The sequence below is a fragment of the Anabrus simplex genome, chromosome 8, assembly GCF_040414725.1.
Source record: "Anabrus simplex isolate iqAnaSimp1 chromosome 8, ASM4041472v1, whole genome shotgun sequence".
Classification (NCBI taxonomy): domain Eukaryota; kingdom Metazoa; phylum Arthropoda; class Insecta; order Orthoptera; family Tettigoniidae; genus Anabrus; species Anabrus simplex.
The window spans coordinates 139,611,557-139,630,492 of record NC_090272.1 but is presented as its reverse complement, the minus strand read 5'-3'; the positions used below and the strand labels follow the sequence as shown (position 1 = coordinate 139,630,492).

The window sequence follows — 18,936 nt, the reverse complement described above, 5'->3', positions numbered from 1 at the left end:
CAAAAAAATAATGTTGTTTACCTCAGAGAATTCATGAGCCAGGACATTCCTAAGATTGAAGTCTGGAAGTAGCGACGGTAATCGTACAGCTTTGCATATACCGGTGCGTAAAACATTCAGAACTCTTAACATTTTGACTGATACAAATACATGGAAATATATTAATTTTGAAAAATTTAAAAAAAGTATTTTTCAGCTAAGACACTATTAGTTTTGGAATGAAAACCCATTATATTTTAAAGAAATAATAAATTGCGCACTTAAGGGTTAATGCAATTTTTAATTTTTATTTCGTACATGCTACCTTTGCTGGCGAGACTTAGTGTTTCTGATAAGGGATAGAAAGGATTTGTTACTTTCGTTGACTTGTCTCAATCTCATCCTTATCTTTTACAACATGAAGATAACTGAGGTATGAGTGATGCTAGTACTATAATGCCATTCCTTATGCAACAGGTCTCGGTTATAAATGGTGTCAAAACGTCGCACATAGAGTCAGTTGGTGCGTGCATTTCAGTGGCCTTGGCGTCAGTGTTCGTTACATAGCGGTTAGCGCTATTAGCTGCCGTGCTCGGAGGCTGGAGTTCGATTCGCAGTACTGCAGAGATTGGTAGAAGGACTAGCATGTGTTTAGAATGGTGCATACAGCTCACCTCCATTGGAGTTGTGTGTAACAAGAGACTTGGCTTGAGGACAAGAGTTTACTTTTTATTAGTGGGCTCGGCAGATACATCAAATAGCAACGGATGGTTCGGAGAGGAAAGCAACGGTAAACTGCCTCACTCATCACGTCCCTTTTTAAAAATTCAAAATGTTATTTTTTGGGGCGTCGACCCATGTGGTTTTTTGCCCCAACTGGCACCATATTGTATAAACCTGAAAATAAAATTCAGGAAACTCAATCGTCAAAAGTTACCAGTGTTTCGCCCAGAGTGCGGCATGGGCTCATCAGTTGGATACCGCACCTTCTCCAAGACACTGGCCGGCTAGCACGCCGGTAGCGACACCACTGCAAGCCATACATGTGATAAGCACAATGCAGTGCCGATTGTAATTGGAATGGCGGTAGTGTGGAAAGTTGTGTGTAAGGAAAGGAATATTAAGGACGTCACAAACACACAGTCTCCAGGCCAGCGATATTAATCATTACAATTAAAAACCCCTGGCTCGGCTGAGAATCGAACCCGGGTTCGCCGGGTGACAGGCAGACGCGTTGCCCCCTACACCGCGTGGCCGGACCATCAGGTCCCCAGTATGTCTCTGAAGTTACTCCTAGGTCATTTATGACAGCTGATGGCGGAGCGGTTGTGGATCAAGCCAGCTTTCGGGCTGAATACTCAATATAAGCTCACCGAACAAAAATTTACTCGCCCTAGTACTCACGTAGAGATCGATCGTTAAGCCTGTACAGATGGCGCCGCAGCGAACGTTTCCCATGCTCAACCGCACGCACCCTGCCTCTACGTGGGCATAACGCAATAGCGATCAGCGCGACATTTATGCTTCAAGAGGACAGTGTACGTCAATATGGGTAGATGTAAGGATGTGTCAGGGTGGCAGAAAGGGGCAATCGTGTTTGGCTGTGCCCATGGCCATACGGTGCGTGAAGTTGCTGGATTTGTCGGCGCTTCGCAGTGGACAGTTCAACGTGTCTACAAGCGACGTCAGAAGTGTGGTCGGAAAAAAATCCTGCCTGAGAGGGAGCGAAGACGCGTTTCACGGCTTGTGAATCAAAATCGTTTCCAAACCCGACAGGAATGGCTGCATTCAGCCAACGGAGGTCAATCCCAATCTGTTAGCGAGATAAGATTGCGACGGGAACTGCATGCAATGGACACTTGCGTCGTTCACCGCGCAAGAGGCCATTGCTCACACAGGCATAGAAAGCTGCCTAGAAATCATCGAACGTGGACTGGCGGAACGTAATGTGGTCTGAGGAATCATGTTTTTGCATGTCAAGACAAAGACACCTCCGTGGAGTGGATGGTAAAGGCTTCCACCATTGTTAACCTCGGCACGTGATGGGATAGAGAGGTTAGCTCTACGCCCGGCTGCCTTTGCCCCCAGGAATTAACCTGGTACTCATTTTTGGTGTAGGCTAAGTGTACCTCAGGGCCATATGCACCTCCGGAAGTGGAAATCTCGTTTTTTAAATTTTACGACTTTTTGACGGGGATTCGAACCCACGTCCTTCCGGGCGAACAGAGCACGCCTTTACCGCCTCGGCCAGGCAGCCCCTCGTTTTGCCTGTACTCCAATGAAATACGTAGTCGAGCACACCGAAGGCCAAATGAAGCATTTCATCCTGGATGTGTGCAAGGTCAGGTTGAAGCCGGAGGTGGGTCTGTGATGTTTTGGGGCTGTTTTTTCGTATCGTAGATAAGACCCGCTCACTGAGGTGACCAGGCTGGACGCATATGTGACTGGTTTTATGAACACTTTCCTACCCTATTACATCTCAGTTGGCCTGAAAAATCACGACTTGAACGCCATTGAAAGTATGTGGGACATGTTGGAACAGCGAGTATAATGCCGACACCAGTATCCCCGAAATTTTGGGTAAATGGGCGATCAAATCCTCAGCGTGTGGCTTAACCTGGATGCTACGTACCTGCACAACCTTGTGGACTCACTTCCTAGTAGAATTCAGGTGGTTATCAAGTCCAGGGACAGAGTTACATGCGATTAAAAGAATCTTGTAATGATTTCTCCACGGGTGACGAACTTTTTGCCCAGTGAGCTTACATACATAGACATAGCTACATATACTACATAAATATTAATGTTAACTGGAATATGTCTTATAGCTCGGGATGCAAGTTTGGAAAGTTAGATGAGACGAAAATATGGAATATTTTGAAACGTTGTAAAATACAAACCACGCACAATATAGTCTTGTTGCATAGACACATACGTAGTTTATGAGTTATGCGCCCACCTATTAGAACGGTTCTTGAAAGTATTTGAAGTCACGACGAGGAATCGAAATCTTTCTTGAGGATTCGAGTCTTGGTGCTAACCTACTTCGAGAGCGCGTAGCGAACACACGTGTTCATCGATTTAAGAGAAATAAGAGTACAGTAGTGTGCAGATTAATTGGGACAAGCTGCACAAGAAATTGAATTATTTTCAAAAATTAAGTTTCCAGAAAAAATAATTTAATTTCATCGATTGAAAATGTTTGAAATGGCCTAAAGAGATTTAATGTTTTTAACATTCGGAATTAATTCATGCTTTTTTGGTGGGAAATTTCATGTACGCTGAAATTCTAGTAACTAATGTTCGTCCAAGCCTCCGGGGAAATTGTTGCAAAGTTTGACTATGCCTTGTTGGAAGGAATATCTGAACTCCCGCTTACTCCCCTAGACCAATTAGAAATTTCTATTTCAACTTCGGAGAAATACAGTAGTGCCGCCATGATTCTGTGATGACGTGACCTGGCTAACTTTAACACTGATGATAAGTAAGCCTAATTTCTGCTGATTACCGCACCACCATCGTGGGACGTTTCGATGGTCATTACCATAAGGAACTGCAATAATTTTAATAATTTAACGTATCCATTTCCAGGAATCAGAATTATTGATATAAAAGCCAGTGAGGCATTTATTCGAGGGGAAGTACTTCCCCTAGTGCACTACCACTGCAATATCGTGCTGAACCCAGATGGGATAGGCTTCGGGTCATAATTTAAGATATCGCAGGCATATAATGATTTTTGGCCGACATACAATTTCTGGGAACACAAGTTGCTCGCTTTGGCAATATTCACTACCCACCAAGAAACAGGGAAGCGGACGGTTGTCTCCAAAAAGATTAAGGTGTTCAACTTCTCAACAATATTTATGGAAAATTTTCACTTATAAAAGTATTTCTAGTTAAGTAGCTTAGCCGGGAAAAGATCATAAGAAAATGCCGGGTCACTAATTATCAGATGGGAGGGGGGGGGGGCACGAAAATGTAGTCTACTCCAAAGTTCTAATATGCTAACTAGCGTGACTGCTCGTTCAAGCCTCCGGGCAAATGATCGCGAAGGTTGTCCATGCCTTGTAAGAAGGAATATTTCAACTCCCGCTTACCCCCTAGACCAATCAGAAAGTTTATTAGAACCTACGAGAAAGACATTAGTGGTCCCATAATTCTGCAATGACGTGGCCTGGGTAACTTTAATAATAATGATAATTAAGTTATGCTGATTCAAAGTTAATGATAAGGAAACCAAATTTATACACATCATCAAAAAAGGCAGAATACCAGGCAGAGCATAAAATGTACAAAATGTTTCACTCGATAAGATTTCGGATTTTGAATCTTTGTGTCAAAATTATTGAACAAACTCAGAGAGGAAAATACAATAACTTAATAATAATAATAATAATAATAATAATAATAATAATAATAATAATAATAATAATAATAATAATAATGTTATTTGCGTTACGTCCCACTAACTAGTTTTCGGTTTTCGGAGACGCCGAGGTGTCGGAATTTTGTCTCTCAGGCGTTCTTTTACGTGCCAGTAAATCTATTGATACGAGGCTGACGTATTTGAGCACCTTCAAATACCACCGGACTGAGCTAGGATCAAACCTGCCAAGTTGGGGTCAGCCATTCAGTCCGGCAAAATGTTACAAAATAGATTAAAGACTCGTAGAGGCGAACAGATGTTACCAGCCAGGAAGCTCTTGTTAAGCTCGAAGTTAATGTCAGGAAACATACAATTCAGGATCTACAATATAATTATTCTACCAGGTGCTGAGAATTAGGTTCTAAGTAGAAAAATCAGCTGGTCACTAATCACATTTGAAAGTAAAATTATTAGGAAAAATTAGGTCTACTGAAAGAAAGTGGCACCTGGAGACTCTACGGCAATTAAGACTTAATAAATATAAGGCGTGATCGAAAAGTTTTCCTCTGAGGGCGTTGCTGCAGAGGACATGCAAAGTAGCACGACTCCGGTGGGAATATATAAGTACGGACGTGCAGGAAAAGGGATTAGTGTTGCAGTCGTGTCGTGCTGAGGTGCGTGCGTTAAATGCTGCCGCGTGAATTATGGCGACGTTATTACCAAATGCGTCCAAACAGGACCAGCGTGCTGTAACTGTACTTTTCTGCCGAAGGACAAACACCGGTGGACATCCATCGGAGAATGAATACTGTAAGTGGGGCAGCATTTCTATCTAAAACCACCGTTGTTGAATGGTTCACCAAGTTTCGTGCGGGTCGCCTTTCGACACAAGATGCCGGTCGATCTGAGAGGCCAGTCTCATCCATCACGGACAACAGCAAGCGGGCGGTGGATGAGGCGATGACACCCTGTAGTCCTGATCTCTCCCCGTGCGATTATCACGTGTTCGGTCCCTTCAAAAAGGCCTTGAAGTTCCCACGCTTCCCGTCGGACGAGGATGTGCAGCAGGCGGTTATGGTTCTTCACGCAACAGGACACGGTGTTTTTAACACGGGGATTTCCAAACTAGTGCGTTGGTGCGATGCGTGCCTCATTGCTCACGTAGAGTTTGCCTTATTGGCATCCCGGTTCAGGATTGCACGGCCGTCGAACCGAAACGTTTTGATCGCCCCTTATCCTATGATAAACCTGATGTAACAGTTATAATCCGTAGCAGACTTTTGAGACTGTTTTGTGTTTATCCTACGTAATTATGGTCTACTGCACGAAGCTATAACTGCACAGCTCGTTGGAGAAAGACTTCTAAGCAGACCAAAACTTCACTGGAGTGAACAAGTACATCATGTTCTTCAAGAGTCAATGGAAATGTTGGGAAAGCTTCGGATAGAAGGATTTGGAAAGCACTCGTAGGCGTGGCAATATTTGAAATTGTAAGAGAATTGTAATTTTTCTTGTGTGCCCTCAAAATAATTATCACCACCATAATTCATAAATGATTTAATGCGTCACAACAAACTATAAAACTGAGCATCGTTTTAAGTGGAACATGCAGGGAAATGAATAATAGCCATTCTTTAGTACAGTGATTTCGCTGAGTGATATTCATATTCTTTCTAAAGGATATACATGCATACATACTGTACATACAATATATCCTTCTGTTGTAGCACTTACCTCTCATAGTATCTCCACCCTTTACGTACAAGTCATCATAGTGGATATCTGTGATGTGCCAGAAATAGCCTAAAACAAAAAGAAAAGATAAATTAGTATAAGCTCATAGTTCTAAAATTTCCATAATAATAATACCGTAATAATAATAATAATAATAATAATAATAATAATAATAATTAATAATTAATAATAATAATAATTATAATAATAATAATCGCATGTCCTCAACTATCACGTGCAGGTATTTTGATCTGGTACAATTTAAGATGCCCGGGTGTCAATTTCCACGTTCTGCTTTACTCCACCAGTTGGCAAGGAAATCGGAGATCTCTTGGGCGATCTATGCCTGTGTTTGCTTATATCGTGTAAACACTAAATGTGTCCCCAGAAATCTTTACATACCGATATTATATGACTGAGTGCGGAATTAACTTTTCTCTCCTCAAAAATTGGAATCCGGAGGCCTGCACTCTACCAGTGGTCCACAGAAATAATTATTTACCATACATAATGATTGTACGTACGTACATACATACATACATACATACACACATCAGTTGACCGTATCCTTTGGGAGTGTAAGTTACTCAACTCCGAGAAAGGTGAACTCTCTGCAGAAGTGTTATGAGCTCAGTAGGCCAATGGCCGGTGGAGAAATACGAACTCGTGGACAAACAGCTAAAGGAATTTTCTAAATTAGAAAACTAACTAAATTTTGACATCTTGCAACGGGCAAGCAGTTAATAATGACAAAAGACATATGTAAATAATTGCATATATGTTATTAATTAGTATTGTTGTTATGTGTAGGTATTTAAGCGTGTAGTATTACGTTCTGTAATGGAGCATGCTATTAATGAATTATTTTAAAAAAGGTACTGTACATCAGCACCGAGCGAGTTGGCCGTGCGGTTAGGGGTACACAGTTGTGAGCTTGTGTTCGGGAAATAGTGAATTCAAACCCCACTGTCGGCAGCCCTGAAGATGGTGTTCCGTGGCTTACCATTCTCACACCAGGAAGATGTTGGGGCTGAACCTTAATAAGACCACGGTCGCTTCTTTCCCACTCAAAACCCTTTCATGCCCCATCGTCGACATAATACCTATCTGTATCGATGCGACGTAAATCCTATTGTAAAAATGTACATCACTATTAACGCCCACACATCCAGTGGTCATTATAATGTACAGTATTTAACTGTTATGATTCGCCTCATTTTAAAACTTGCAAAATGGTTTGTAAGTACGTATTGAGGTTTTGCCATCTTTCATGACTTAGCGGAAGTTGTAAACAAAGAAACATGAGTTAGCATGTATTGCTGAAAATGCACCACTCTTAAAAAGTTAAACGTGAATTCACATCATCTACATTTACAGAGCAGGTAGATATGTTTGATATACATTTTCTTCTGTTTTGCACTTGCCGGCCCCGTGGTGTAGGGGTAGCGTGCCTGACTCTTACCCGCAGGCCGCGGGTTCGATTCCCGGCCAGGTCAGGGATTTTCACCTGGACCTGAGGGCTGGTTCGAGGTCCACTCAGCCTACGTGATTAGAATTGAGGAGCTATCTGACGGTGAGATAGCGGCCCCGGTCTAGAAAGCCAAGAATAACGGCCGAGAGGATTCGTCGTGCTGACCACACGACACCTCGTAATCTGCAAGCCTACGGGCTGAGCAGCGGTCGCTTGGTAGGCCAAGGCCCTTCAAGGGCTGTAGTGCCATGGGGTTTGTTTTGTTTGGTTTGTTTAGCACTTACTTTTAATTAGTTCAAATTAAACATTACAACCTTCTGAGCAACTTGTGAGTGAACATGTCACGTCTACATAAGTTCAAAAATATTATATTATATTTAGGAGTGGATCTCATTTCCTGTCCTGGGGGACAAATTTATACGAGTAGCCTAATATTCTTGTAGGAGAAAAACATTCAGGTTCTGACTTTCAGAGTTCAGTCTGCGAGTCTTGATGATATAACTAAATGCATCCACAATAGTCTATTTTCAATAATAATAATAATAATAATAATAATAATAATAATAATAATAATAATAATAATAATAATAACAGTAATAATAATAATAACAACTTGGAGAAATCTTACTACCATCGGGACTCGACAGTAGGGCCAACATAGAAAGAGTCACTAACTCCATAAGGAGTACAGACTAACTTGGAATTACTACAACAAGAGAGTCATATCGCTTAATGTAATTATCGCGTAATAATAATAATGATAATAACAATATGCATTTATAGATCTTCCCACCTGTATCTTGTAGTCCATGTTGTCGAATGAAATCCTGGGGAAGTCTATTGGTGTTTAAGGGTATACAAATACGACTGACACTTTGAAACACTCTTGAAAGTAAAATTCTTTCACCCTGGTGTCCCTTTAAAATCCCTTAAATTGATTTAAATTTTAATAACATGTAACACAATCTTTATAGAGGGAAAGAGTTAGTTTCTAGAGGGATTTCATCTCGTATCGGGTACATTTATACGTTAGTAATGCCTGATAATTTAATTTAATTTCGTGTGGCTATTTCTAGCCGGGTGCAGCCCTGTAAGGCACACCCTCCGATGAGGGTGGGCGTCATCTGCCATGTGTAGGTAACTGCGTGTTATTGTGGTGGAGGATAGTGTTATGTGTGGTGTGCGAGTTGCAAGAATGTTGGGGACAGCACAAATACCCAGCCCCGGAGCCATTGGAATTAACCAATGAAGGTTAAAATCCACGACCCGGCCGGGAATCGAACCCGGGACCCTCTGAACCAAAGGCCAACTCAGCCAACGAGTCGGACAATATCTGATAATATGGATAAAGCAATAAACACTTTGCGCTGCCGTACAATACACTCATGCAATATAGCATTTATTCAGTGCAGCATTATTTTTTCCTTCTGACTGGTGATATCTCGTAACTAGATTTTCATCACTAGCAATTGGGTGCAATATTCTATTCAGGTCTGTCCGAGTACTGACTCAATCGCGTATGAATGAAATGAGGGAGAATAGAAACACCGACATTCTGTTGAACAATACACTGTGTTACTCTCAGTATTTACTAAAATGCGGTATGAATGAATGCTCTCGATCTATCTAGCAATAAAGTTAGGAAATAAAATCCAGATACTGTTAACGATATGGGATGTTTTAAAGCAAGAGCATTATTAATGCAGGAAACAATGTTGAAAAATTCACTTCTGTATTTCAGTAAAAGTGATTTTTAAATACCTATGGAAGTAATTAATTCTGACGTATAATACGATTGGCATTACATTCCAGCAGTGAGTCCCTCGGTAAAATTACGTGTGTCCCAAAAATGTGTACTTCACAGTTCCTTCAATGATTTTAAAAACCTTGCCTACGCTACAAGGTATTATAGTATCATTAATATAGTATCTATTCGTTCTACACCGTATGGCCATGAATCTTTCTGGCATTATTCAATAAATATCTTCAATAACCTTCCAGATAATCTGAGGCTGTTTCCTGTAACAACTTTCAAAAGTAGGCCGTTGAAATATCTAATTAATCAAAAATTGAATAGATTGAAGTAATTTTTTCTGTTATAACAATCTGCTTTACGTTGCACCGACACAGACAGGTCTTATGGCGACGATGTGATAGGAAAGTGCTAGCAGTGGGAAGGAAATAGCTGTGGCCTTAAGGCACAGACCCAGCATTTGCCTGGTGTGAAAATGGGAAATTACGGAAATCATCTTCAGGGCTGTACATTCATTACGGCCGCGGTCGCTTTCTTACCACTCCTAGCCCTTTCCTATTCCATCGTCACCATAAGATCTACCTGTGTCATGGCGAAGTAAAGCGAATTGTAAATAAATAAATAAATAAATAAATAAATAAATAAATAAATAAATAAATAAATAAATATTTTGACAAAAGCTACTCCACTGTTAGTCGACCTTCACAAACTTCGCCTTTTACGTCACAAGCAAGTGGTTCTCTGCAGTTTCCTCAACACTAGTGCTATATCCCCATTCTCGATACTCTCTCACCATAGCAGCACGTGAACAGTTCTCAAACTCTGCTGTTTCAAAAATACTTCCATTCATGGACCAAACGCCGATATCCGTTTCCTTGGCTCAACGCCCACCGTAGTGGCCTTCGGTTCAGAGGTCATGGGTTCGATTTCCAGCCGGGCTGAAGATCTTAACTGCGTATGGTTAATTCCTCTATGCCGGCCCCGTGGTGTACTGTGGAGGTAGCGTCCCCCTTAGGCACCTAGTTATCTGTCCAACTCGTTGGCTGAATGGTCAGCGTACTGGCCTTCGGTTCAGAGGGTCCCGGGTTCGATTCCCGGCCGGGTCGGGGATTTTAACCTTCATTGGTTAATTCCCGCGGTCCGGCGGCTGGGTGTTTGTGTTGTCCCCAACATCCCTGCAACTCACACACCACACATAACACTATCCTCCACCACAATAATACGCAGTTACCTACACATGGCAGATGCCGCCCACACTCATCGGAGGGTCTGCCTTACAAGGGCTGCACTCGGCTAGAAATAGCCATACGAAATTTAAAAAACCTAGTTATCTGACGGTGAGAAAGTGAGAAACTTCATTAACTTCAAGTTCCATAAATTGAAAATGATAAATAACCTCTTCAAGATAAATAAGGATGTAATCATCTAAGATCAGGTCGAAACTGATTGCAATTTATCGCTTCTTATTTAAGGTAGATAAGAAATTTTGATTGATATGGTAAATGCGATGTACATTAAACATTAAAATGATAGATAACGTCCGAGAGGTTTCGTCGTGCCAACCACGGTAACTAGAGGAGAGACGGTAGGTGTCACGAGATGGATGCGCAGTAGACTGTCGTGGTCGTGACGTCACTGGACCGTCGCTCCCATTACACTACGCATTGTTTGGCGCGTTAATATCAGTCTATATACTGTTTGGTGTCGGTGATTTCATTCTAAGCAGTGAATTTCGGTGCAGTGCTGTTCGTCTGCGGTCTGCACATTGTTTCTTTAATTATTTAATTACTTTCGAGGCTTGCGAATGTTTTGAAAGTCGTGAACTTGTGCATATCGTTCGTGAACGAAGTGAATTCCAGTGTATATTTCGTGTTTGTGCTGTTAAAATGCCGTGCTGTGCGGTGACAGGCTGTACAAACCCTCCCAGCCTTAATACACTTTTATCAAATAGGGCTTCGTGCTCTAGTGGATATTCATCATTATTATTATTATTATTATTATTATTATTATTATTATTATTATTATTATTATTATTATTATTATAATATTTTGTTAGCAATAAAAAGGCAATAATATTAATACAGTACTTACTATTTTCAGGAAAAGTAACAACATGCAGTATTTAATCTTGTGTATTTTATTTAGATTTTGAAAATCCACAGCCTGTTTCGGTTAATATTATTTCTTGATTGTTAAGCTCTGATGTATTTAATCTGTACGTGTATAGGATTGGGAACTGTAAATACTACCATTTCCGGTATAACTGAGCATTTAAAAATGATTTTTATACATATTAGCAAAAGGTCTCTCTATTCTGGATTTCATAGTATATCTGCAATATTTACGAAAGCACACAAACAAAATAATAAAAATAATAGTTCTAGGCAATATCTTAGTGGTTTTCATGTGAATTTATTTTATTACAACATAAACGTAATTGTGACAAGGAACATAATCGGCACGCTGATTTGTAGTAAGTTACAGCGCCTGGCAGACGATCCACGGTCCGCTGACGTCACACGCTCCCGACCGCGTGCGCGTGACACCTACCGTCTCTTTTTAACTACTGTTGTGCCAACTACTAGACAGCTCGTAATCTGTAAGCCTTCGGGCTGAGCATTGGTCGCTTGATAGACCATGGCTGCTGCGCTTCGGTGTTTGCTTTGGTTTTGATATAGTTAATTCGTCTGGCTCGGGGACTGGCGTTTTGTTTAATACACTTCTCGTCATCTATATACAACGCATCACACTACTAACTACCACAGAGATATGCAATAATCAATGCATCTTTCAAGAAAGCATTAGTGTCAGGAAGGTCATCCAGTCGTAAAACAGGACCAAATTCACATCTCGCGTTGACCTAAATAAATTGTGAGGAGGATCAGGAATCATAAGAAGGATAAGAAAAAGAAGAAGTAGAAATACTGGGTATAGGCCTATATTTGTACGAAGTACACTAGAAAGATATGAATCGTTATTAACATATTTTTCCTTATGAAAGATGACTTAGTTGAAATTGGAACAAGTATTTTACTGCTGTTGTGTACACACTTCTTTTGACAATAACAACATACTAGCAGGTCAATTAGATATTAAAGTACCGAGCTCGATAGCTGCAGTCGCTTAAGTGCGGCCAGTATCCAGTATTCGGGAGATAGGTTCGAACCCCACTGTCGGCAGTCCTGAAAATGGTTTTCCGTGGTTTCCCATTTTCACACCAGGCAAATGCTGGGGCTGTACCTTAATTAAGGCCACGGCCGCTTCCTTCCCACTCCCAGCTCTTTCTTGTCCCATCGTCGCCATAAGACCTATCTGTGTCGGTGCGACGTAAAACAACTAGTAAAAAAAAAATTAAGTACACAGTTCACTTGTAGTGCACTTAGAGAACAACACTACGATCGTCTTCATGTTCGGCAGTCATTTTCATCACATTGGTTATTGCCGTCTGGATCATAGTTCGTTATGCCAAATAGGATGTAAGAATCCATTAGTTCATCTGTTAGCCTGTTTCTATATTCATTTCTTATCAATTTCATACCTGAAAATGTCGATTCAAAGAAACAAGTTGAGCAATATAAAGACTGCATTTTTGGAGCTGCATTGGTCAATACTGGGTATTTGTCACTGGACACAACAGACCAGAATCTGCATTTAGTTTATTGACCAACGAAGCTCTCCAAACACAAGTTGTTTTGTAGAGCAATTATTTAATGTTCACTTGTACCTTCACTTTCCTTAATATATCTTAATGCTCAGACATAATTTTTCAGTTTTAAAAGACATATTTTGACACGAAATTGAATGAACCATCGAATCGGCCTCTTAGGCCCATTACACAGCGAGGCGGGTGTCTGACCACCAAGAACATAGCTGGTGTAGGACTGAGGAGGAAGTGACAGTGGCCTCAGTAGTGGTACATCGCGAGCATTTGTAGGTGTGAAAACGGAAACCCACGAAATAAGATTTTCAGGGTTTCCAACAGCTGGGTCCGTACCCATTACCTCCCATATGCAAGCTAACAGCTACACCGTTTGCAGCGTGCAGCCATCTCACTCGGTTTCTGTCTGTCTGTCTGTCAGTCTGTCTATCTGTCTGTCGAGGCTGGGTGGATGTAGTTATAGGGAAATAATGAAATTCGATGGTGACGCTTGTAAAGATTTCATCCAGACAAGATGAAGAATGACGCAGTTTGGCATTGTATTCCTCATTGGACAGGAAATTACTACTGTAGTATGACAGATTACAAGTAACACCATTAACAGCACTGAGACTCAGGAGTGACTCTGTGAATGACATTATTAACTACTGCCCATATATTCGCAGTTACATTACTACCGTATTAACGAGAATTGAATGCGCAACTTTCTCAGCCAAATATTGTCTCCATAACTGGGGTGCGCATCAGAATCGAAAGAACAGTAGTTTCGTATGCTTACTCGAAAATTACCACAGTTTAACTTTATGGGTCCGCATGTGCTTCGGCTTTGCTCGGATTACCTAATACACGGACAAAATAAGTTAAAACTATAGCCTTTTTCAAAGTGACTGAGGACGTTAGACCGGTAATACAGGAGGACGGTTCACAGTTCTGGTACTCCGAAATCGCAGTAAAGCTTTTGACAGCGTAGACATTGATATATTACTTTTAACACTGAAGTTTCTCTCAGAATAAGATTGCTTGGATGCATTATTATATTCACGAGCGTCAATAATGTTTGGAAAGTAATTTTTTTTTTTGCTACGGGCTTTACGTCGCACCGACACAGATAGGTCTTATGGCGACGATGGGATAGGAAAGGCCTAGGAGTTGGAAGGAAGCGGCCGTGGCCTTAATTAAGGTACAGCCCCAGCATTTGCCTGGTGTGAAAATGGGAAACCACGGAAAACCATTTTCAGGGCTGCCGATAGTGGGATTCGAACCTACTATCTCCCGGATGCAAGCTCACAGCCGCGCGCCTCTACGCGCACGGCCAACTCGCCCGGTGGAAAGTAATTATGATGCCATGTGAATTGAGGAGTTCCTCAAGGCTCTGTACTCGGACCACTTCTTTTGTCATTCGCTGTAAATGTCATCATCGAATCTAAAGCATTGAAAATATCGTATGTTCGCTGACGACATTAAACTCTACGCAGACTCCACAGCACGAGACCTTCACGAAAATATCGACTTAGAAAACATTGACTTAAAAGCTGTTAGTGACTGGTCTGATGCGCACGGCCTGAAATTGAACCCTACAAAGTCACGAGTAATCCTTCATTGTCAAATGACAGCTATACGTATTCGTCCGTTACCCAGAGTAATCCTTCAAGATATTCCAATTCATTTTGTACCAAGAGTGAAAAAATCTCGGCTTTATGATGGACGAACGCACGACTTGGGCTGCACGTGTCATACATATCTGCCAAAAGGCTTCCTCAGACCTCATTATTTATAACAAATTTGAACATATCTTTCCACTAAAATTTGAAAAGGAAGTAACTGAAGCTCCTGACTATTTTGACTATTGTGATGTTGTTCTCAATTATGTGAGGCCAAAATTGCCCCTAAGGCTAGAGAACACTCAAAATGTGCGTATGAGTTATACATACGCTAAATAAATAGCATGTAATTTAAGAAACAATGACCATGTTTCATCACCTTCCCTTGAACCTATGTGATCGCAATCATACTTTGTCTCTCCTCCACCGAGTTCTTACTACATCTTCCCAATCTTACCTTTCATAGTGTTTCCATTTTTTCTAGAATGACCATAACGGACATACAAGGGCACAAACATTAAATCAGTTCGACATTACTTGCTACTGAACTGCCGCAAATAACAACTCATTGTATGTGTCTGTTGCACGAAAATGGAACCATTTACCGGGTGACGTCAGAGAAATACCAACCACAGTGTTATTTAAAGGAGCGTTAAAACGTACAGCAACTGTGCATTTCTGGGCTTTCATTGATCGTGGTACTACGGTAGTAGTAGTATTAGTAGTACAATTACGTAACTATGTATGTCTCACTGGGGTGGAATTGTATTTGTTGTAAGATATTTTTATTGTGTTAGAGTAACTGTACTATATTTAGTATTAATTATGATTCTAGTATACAATAAGTGATTCAGTGTACGAGAAAGCCTATGACCTTAACTTCGCCAACATATATCTATCTATCTGTCTGTCTATCTATCTGTCCATCTCGTAGCTCCTGGCTCCCGTATTTTGTGCTTGCATATTTTTAGTATTTTATTTGTCTACGGTGATCCTATTTTCTTAGGCATTGTTGACAATAAGATCTTCCTTGTGACTTTAATAAAGTGGTGGGTGATAAAAAGCGGAGGGTTTCATTATGAAGCGATTTTCAAACGTCGCGTATTACTCTATGCAGAAAATTCGAAAACCGGCAGACTGCTGAACAAGGTGTACTAAGGAGCAACAGTCAACTTTGGCACCAACAAAAATGGGGATATTTGCTTTTAAGGTGACGAAAAGAAAGTTCACCGGCTCTTGAAATGGAAGACATCCTGAGGTTTAGAAATTCGCAACATAAGCTCATTGTTATGTACTGAAAACATACCGGGAAGTCCATAAATAGAACTCACTACTGTATGCAGCAAAATTATTTTTCTCTTTATCTGATTTGCAGCTAGGAAGCACAATCGTAAACAGACATTTATCTCAAGCCTCCAAAATTAGAGTGCGCATTAGATTCTATGGCATATGAAACTTGAGTAAATACAGTATTGTGACAGCCATTAATGAGAAGAAGACTTCAATAGAAGGTAAATATTTTGATCATTTATGCCAAAAAGTAGATGGTAAAGAACAGCACCTATCAACAAATCGCAACAGGTGAATACGATAGTTAGGTTATCTAAAGTTATAAACTGAAATCATTTATTAAACTATGGTTTTATTGGTTAACTGTTCTCTGCATTATTAATGTTTTACACAAAAATGTTCCCAGTTTTACCTCAGGATTGAAGAGGCTATAACAACCACCACGACAGTTACCATACCATTACTATTCCCCATTTCAGAATGAAGCCTAACGAAGAGGTCTCACAGGGAATATCAGGTTTATTTCGTAAATTTGGACACCGTTAATGTGATAACACCTAGTACCGTAATTCAAGTTCCTAACATTTGCAGGATGTATACATGTACAAATCATTCCACGGATTGTTAAAAGCAATCGTTTTATTCCAGATATAATTTCAGTCGTTCGGTTTCACAGAATCGTATGCAGTTGCAAATCAATATTGAACGCAGCAATATTCTGGAGAGAGAAATTTCGTGTTATAAGCATGCCATTTTAATGGAAGGTCATTAAACTGTGTGGAAACGTTTTCATTGTGAAGAGAATATGGGACATTCGGCGTTATACCTTCATGAACATTCTCTATCTTATTGGCATCGTTAGCGCTGAAGCGGTGAGAATGAGTCATTGACGTAAAATATGATGCAGTAACTTGCAAAAACATTACTTTCCACCGTTCCTGCCATTAACATATTAAGTAGAATTTACATTACGGGTGTTCGCCTCATAAACAACTATGTTTATGTCTACTGTTCAGGGGCGTGGTTACTTCTGCTAAAGTTACTGCTTGCTCAATAAACTGTCACAGTCTATATGTTCGATGCTGGCTGCAATAGCTCTGCGAACAACTCCCTTGTCTGGTAAGTAAACAAATTACAGGAAACTGACTGATGTATACAGGCAATATCAATGCTGGTTGGCATTTTCTTTGTAACCAGGTTCATAGACTTCCCTACATCAAGCTGTTTGTGTCATCGCTGCGGCTACGAAAACATAAATACAGACCCGCAGCACATATATTATGTAGACCGAGAATTCCTTGGCAATATTCGTACAATATTGGACCTATGATGACAGAAACTTATCGGACAAAGTTCCAAGCTAAAAAAAATTCACTTAGCTGTTTTAGCAGGCGTAGTAACGATATATTGCAAAATGATGTCTAATAATGAATATAACAGGTTAAATATATAGGCCTAGTACCTAATAAACGTTTAAGACCACCAGCGAAAATCAGTTAATGCACTCTTTGTCGCACATTTATTGTACGAATTCGTCTTCAGAATACACTGCCTGTCAAAAAATGTTAAGCACCCAGAACGAGTTGTCCAATATTATCCCATTTCGGTATACATACATACATACCGTTGACGTGTGAGTAAATGATTAGATTTACAAGGATCTGTAATGTATAGTACGCCCAGCAGAGTGCATTTGTGATGGCGCCGTCCTGTTGTTGATAAGTTGTTGCCAGTCAACTGCTGCGCGTCAGACAGTTCAGTAAGACGTGCAGAGAGGACTACTCGCGATGCCTCCACCAACTGACAGCATTTGACAAATGCAGCATTTTGGAACTGCATGAGACTGGTTGGTCGTACCGTGCAATTGCCAGGCATGCATGCCATCAGATGTCACAGTGGCCCGATGTTGGATTCAGTGAGTACATGAGGCACCCAATCACGTCGTGCAGGTTAGGGTCGATCAAGAAACACCATTCCGAGGGAGAACCATCGTATGGTTTGTCAATCATTGAGGGACCCCATAGCTTCGGCACCCGCCATCCACTAACATATACTGGATATTCTACAACATCCTGCGAGTTCACGCACAGTGTCTCGACAACTCGCATCCGCCGGACTGGAGTCATACGGCCCCATGCGTCGGTTGCCATTGACACAAGAACACAAACGCCTTCGTTTGGAGTGGTGCCTTGCCCGGGAAGCATGGACAGAGGACTGGCGTCGCATCATGTTCAGTGAATCCGTGTCACCTTCTGTTTTCAAAACAACCATACTGGATCAGTAAAGGAAAATACCGAAAGAAGCGTGTAAAAGCAAAGCTAACACACAAATCAATTAGAAACATATGTACTGAGAGAAGCCTTTCTAAGCCAAACATGACCAACATAGGATGAAGCAATTTTCAGAGCAAGAGAAGATTAATGAGAAATAAATACCTCAGATACATCTTGAATCGGTCAAAATATCTTTTATACGCCACAAAGGTGACTTGGAAATCCTTCGCTTCCACATTCTCACATCAAAAAACACTCCAGCCAACCAATCGGAAAGATAACCCAACAAGACAGGGCAGAAAAGTAATGCTTTGACATATGCTGACGCATGAGATGCCATCTACCGGAATAGGGAAAAGTTTACGTAGTAGTAACAACATATGATGAGAGAGAGTAACAGTTCACAATTGATACAAGAGATCGCTAGGAACGCGACATCTTCAGAACAGGCAAACGGTGCGGCTGACCTGTAATATTTCTCCGGCAGACTTTGACGGCTGTTCAAAAAATGACACAGGGTCTTTCAGCATATTATGCAGTTTCAACCACTCCTTCTGAGCGCTCAATCTATTTTAAGGCAGTGTATTTTGTGGATTATGGAAAACGATCATCGGAATATAGAATTAATTTTAGAGATATATATTTTCAAATATTTTGAGAAATATAAATATCAACATTGGGGTGTAAATACCAACCTGTTCAAGAATACTACAGAAGGTATATTGGGTTAAAAGCCGAAGGATGAAGGTATCATAGGGTCCTTCTTTTCCTGGGGATGTTTCTTTTGAAATTTCGCATTTAAGTAATA

General features: G+C 40.8%; 1 protein-coding gene across 1 annotated transcript in view; it reads right to left on the bottom strand.

Moving 5' to 3' along the window:
• The window catches only part of LOC136879213 (cyclic GMP-AMP phosphodiesterase SMPDL3A), a 580,372-nt gene extending 562,642 nt beyond the window's left edge, over positions 1-17,730 (bottom strand). Inside the window, exons 1-2 of the mRNA XM_068229077.1 lie at positions 17,511-17,730; positions 6,083-6,151 (exon numbers count right to left, since the gene is read on the bottom strand). Of these exons, the coding sequence (XP_068085178.1) occupies positions 6,083-6,151; positions 17,511-17,730 (289 nt within the window). The remainder of the gene's footprint in view (positions 1-6,082; positions 6,152-17,510) is intronic.
• Between the last annotated feature and the right edge of the window lie 1,206 nt (positions 17,731-18,936).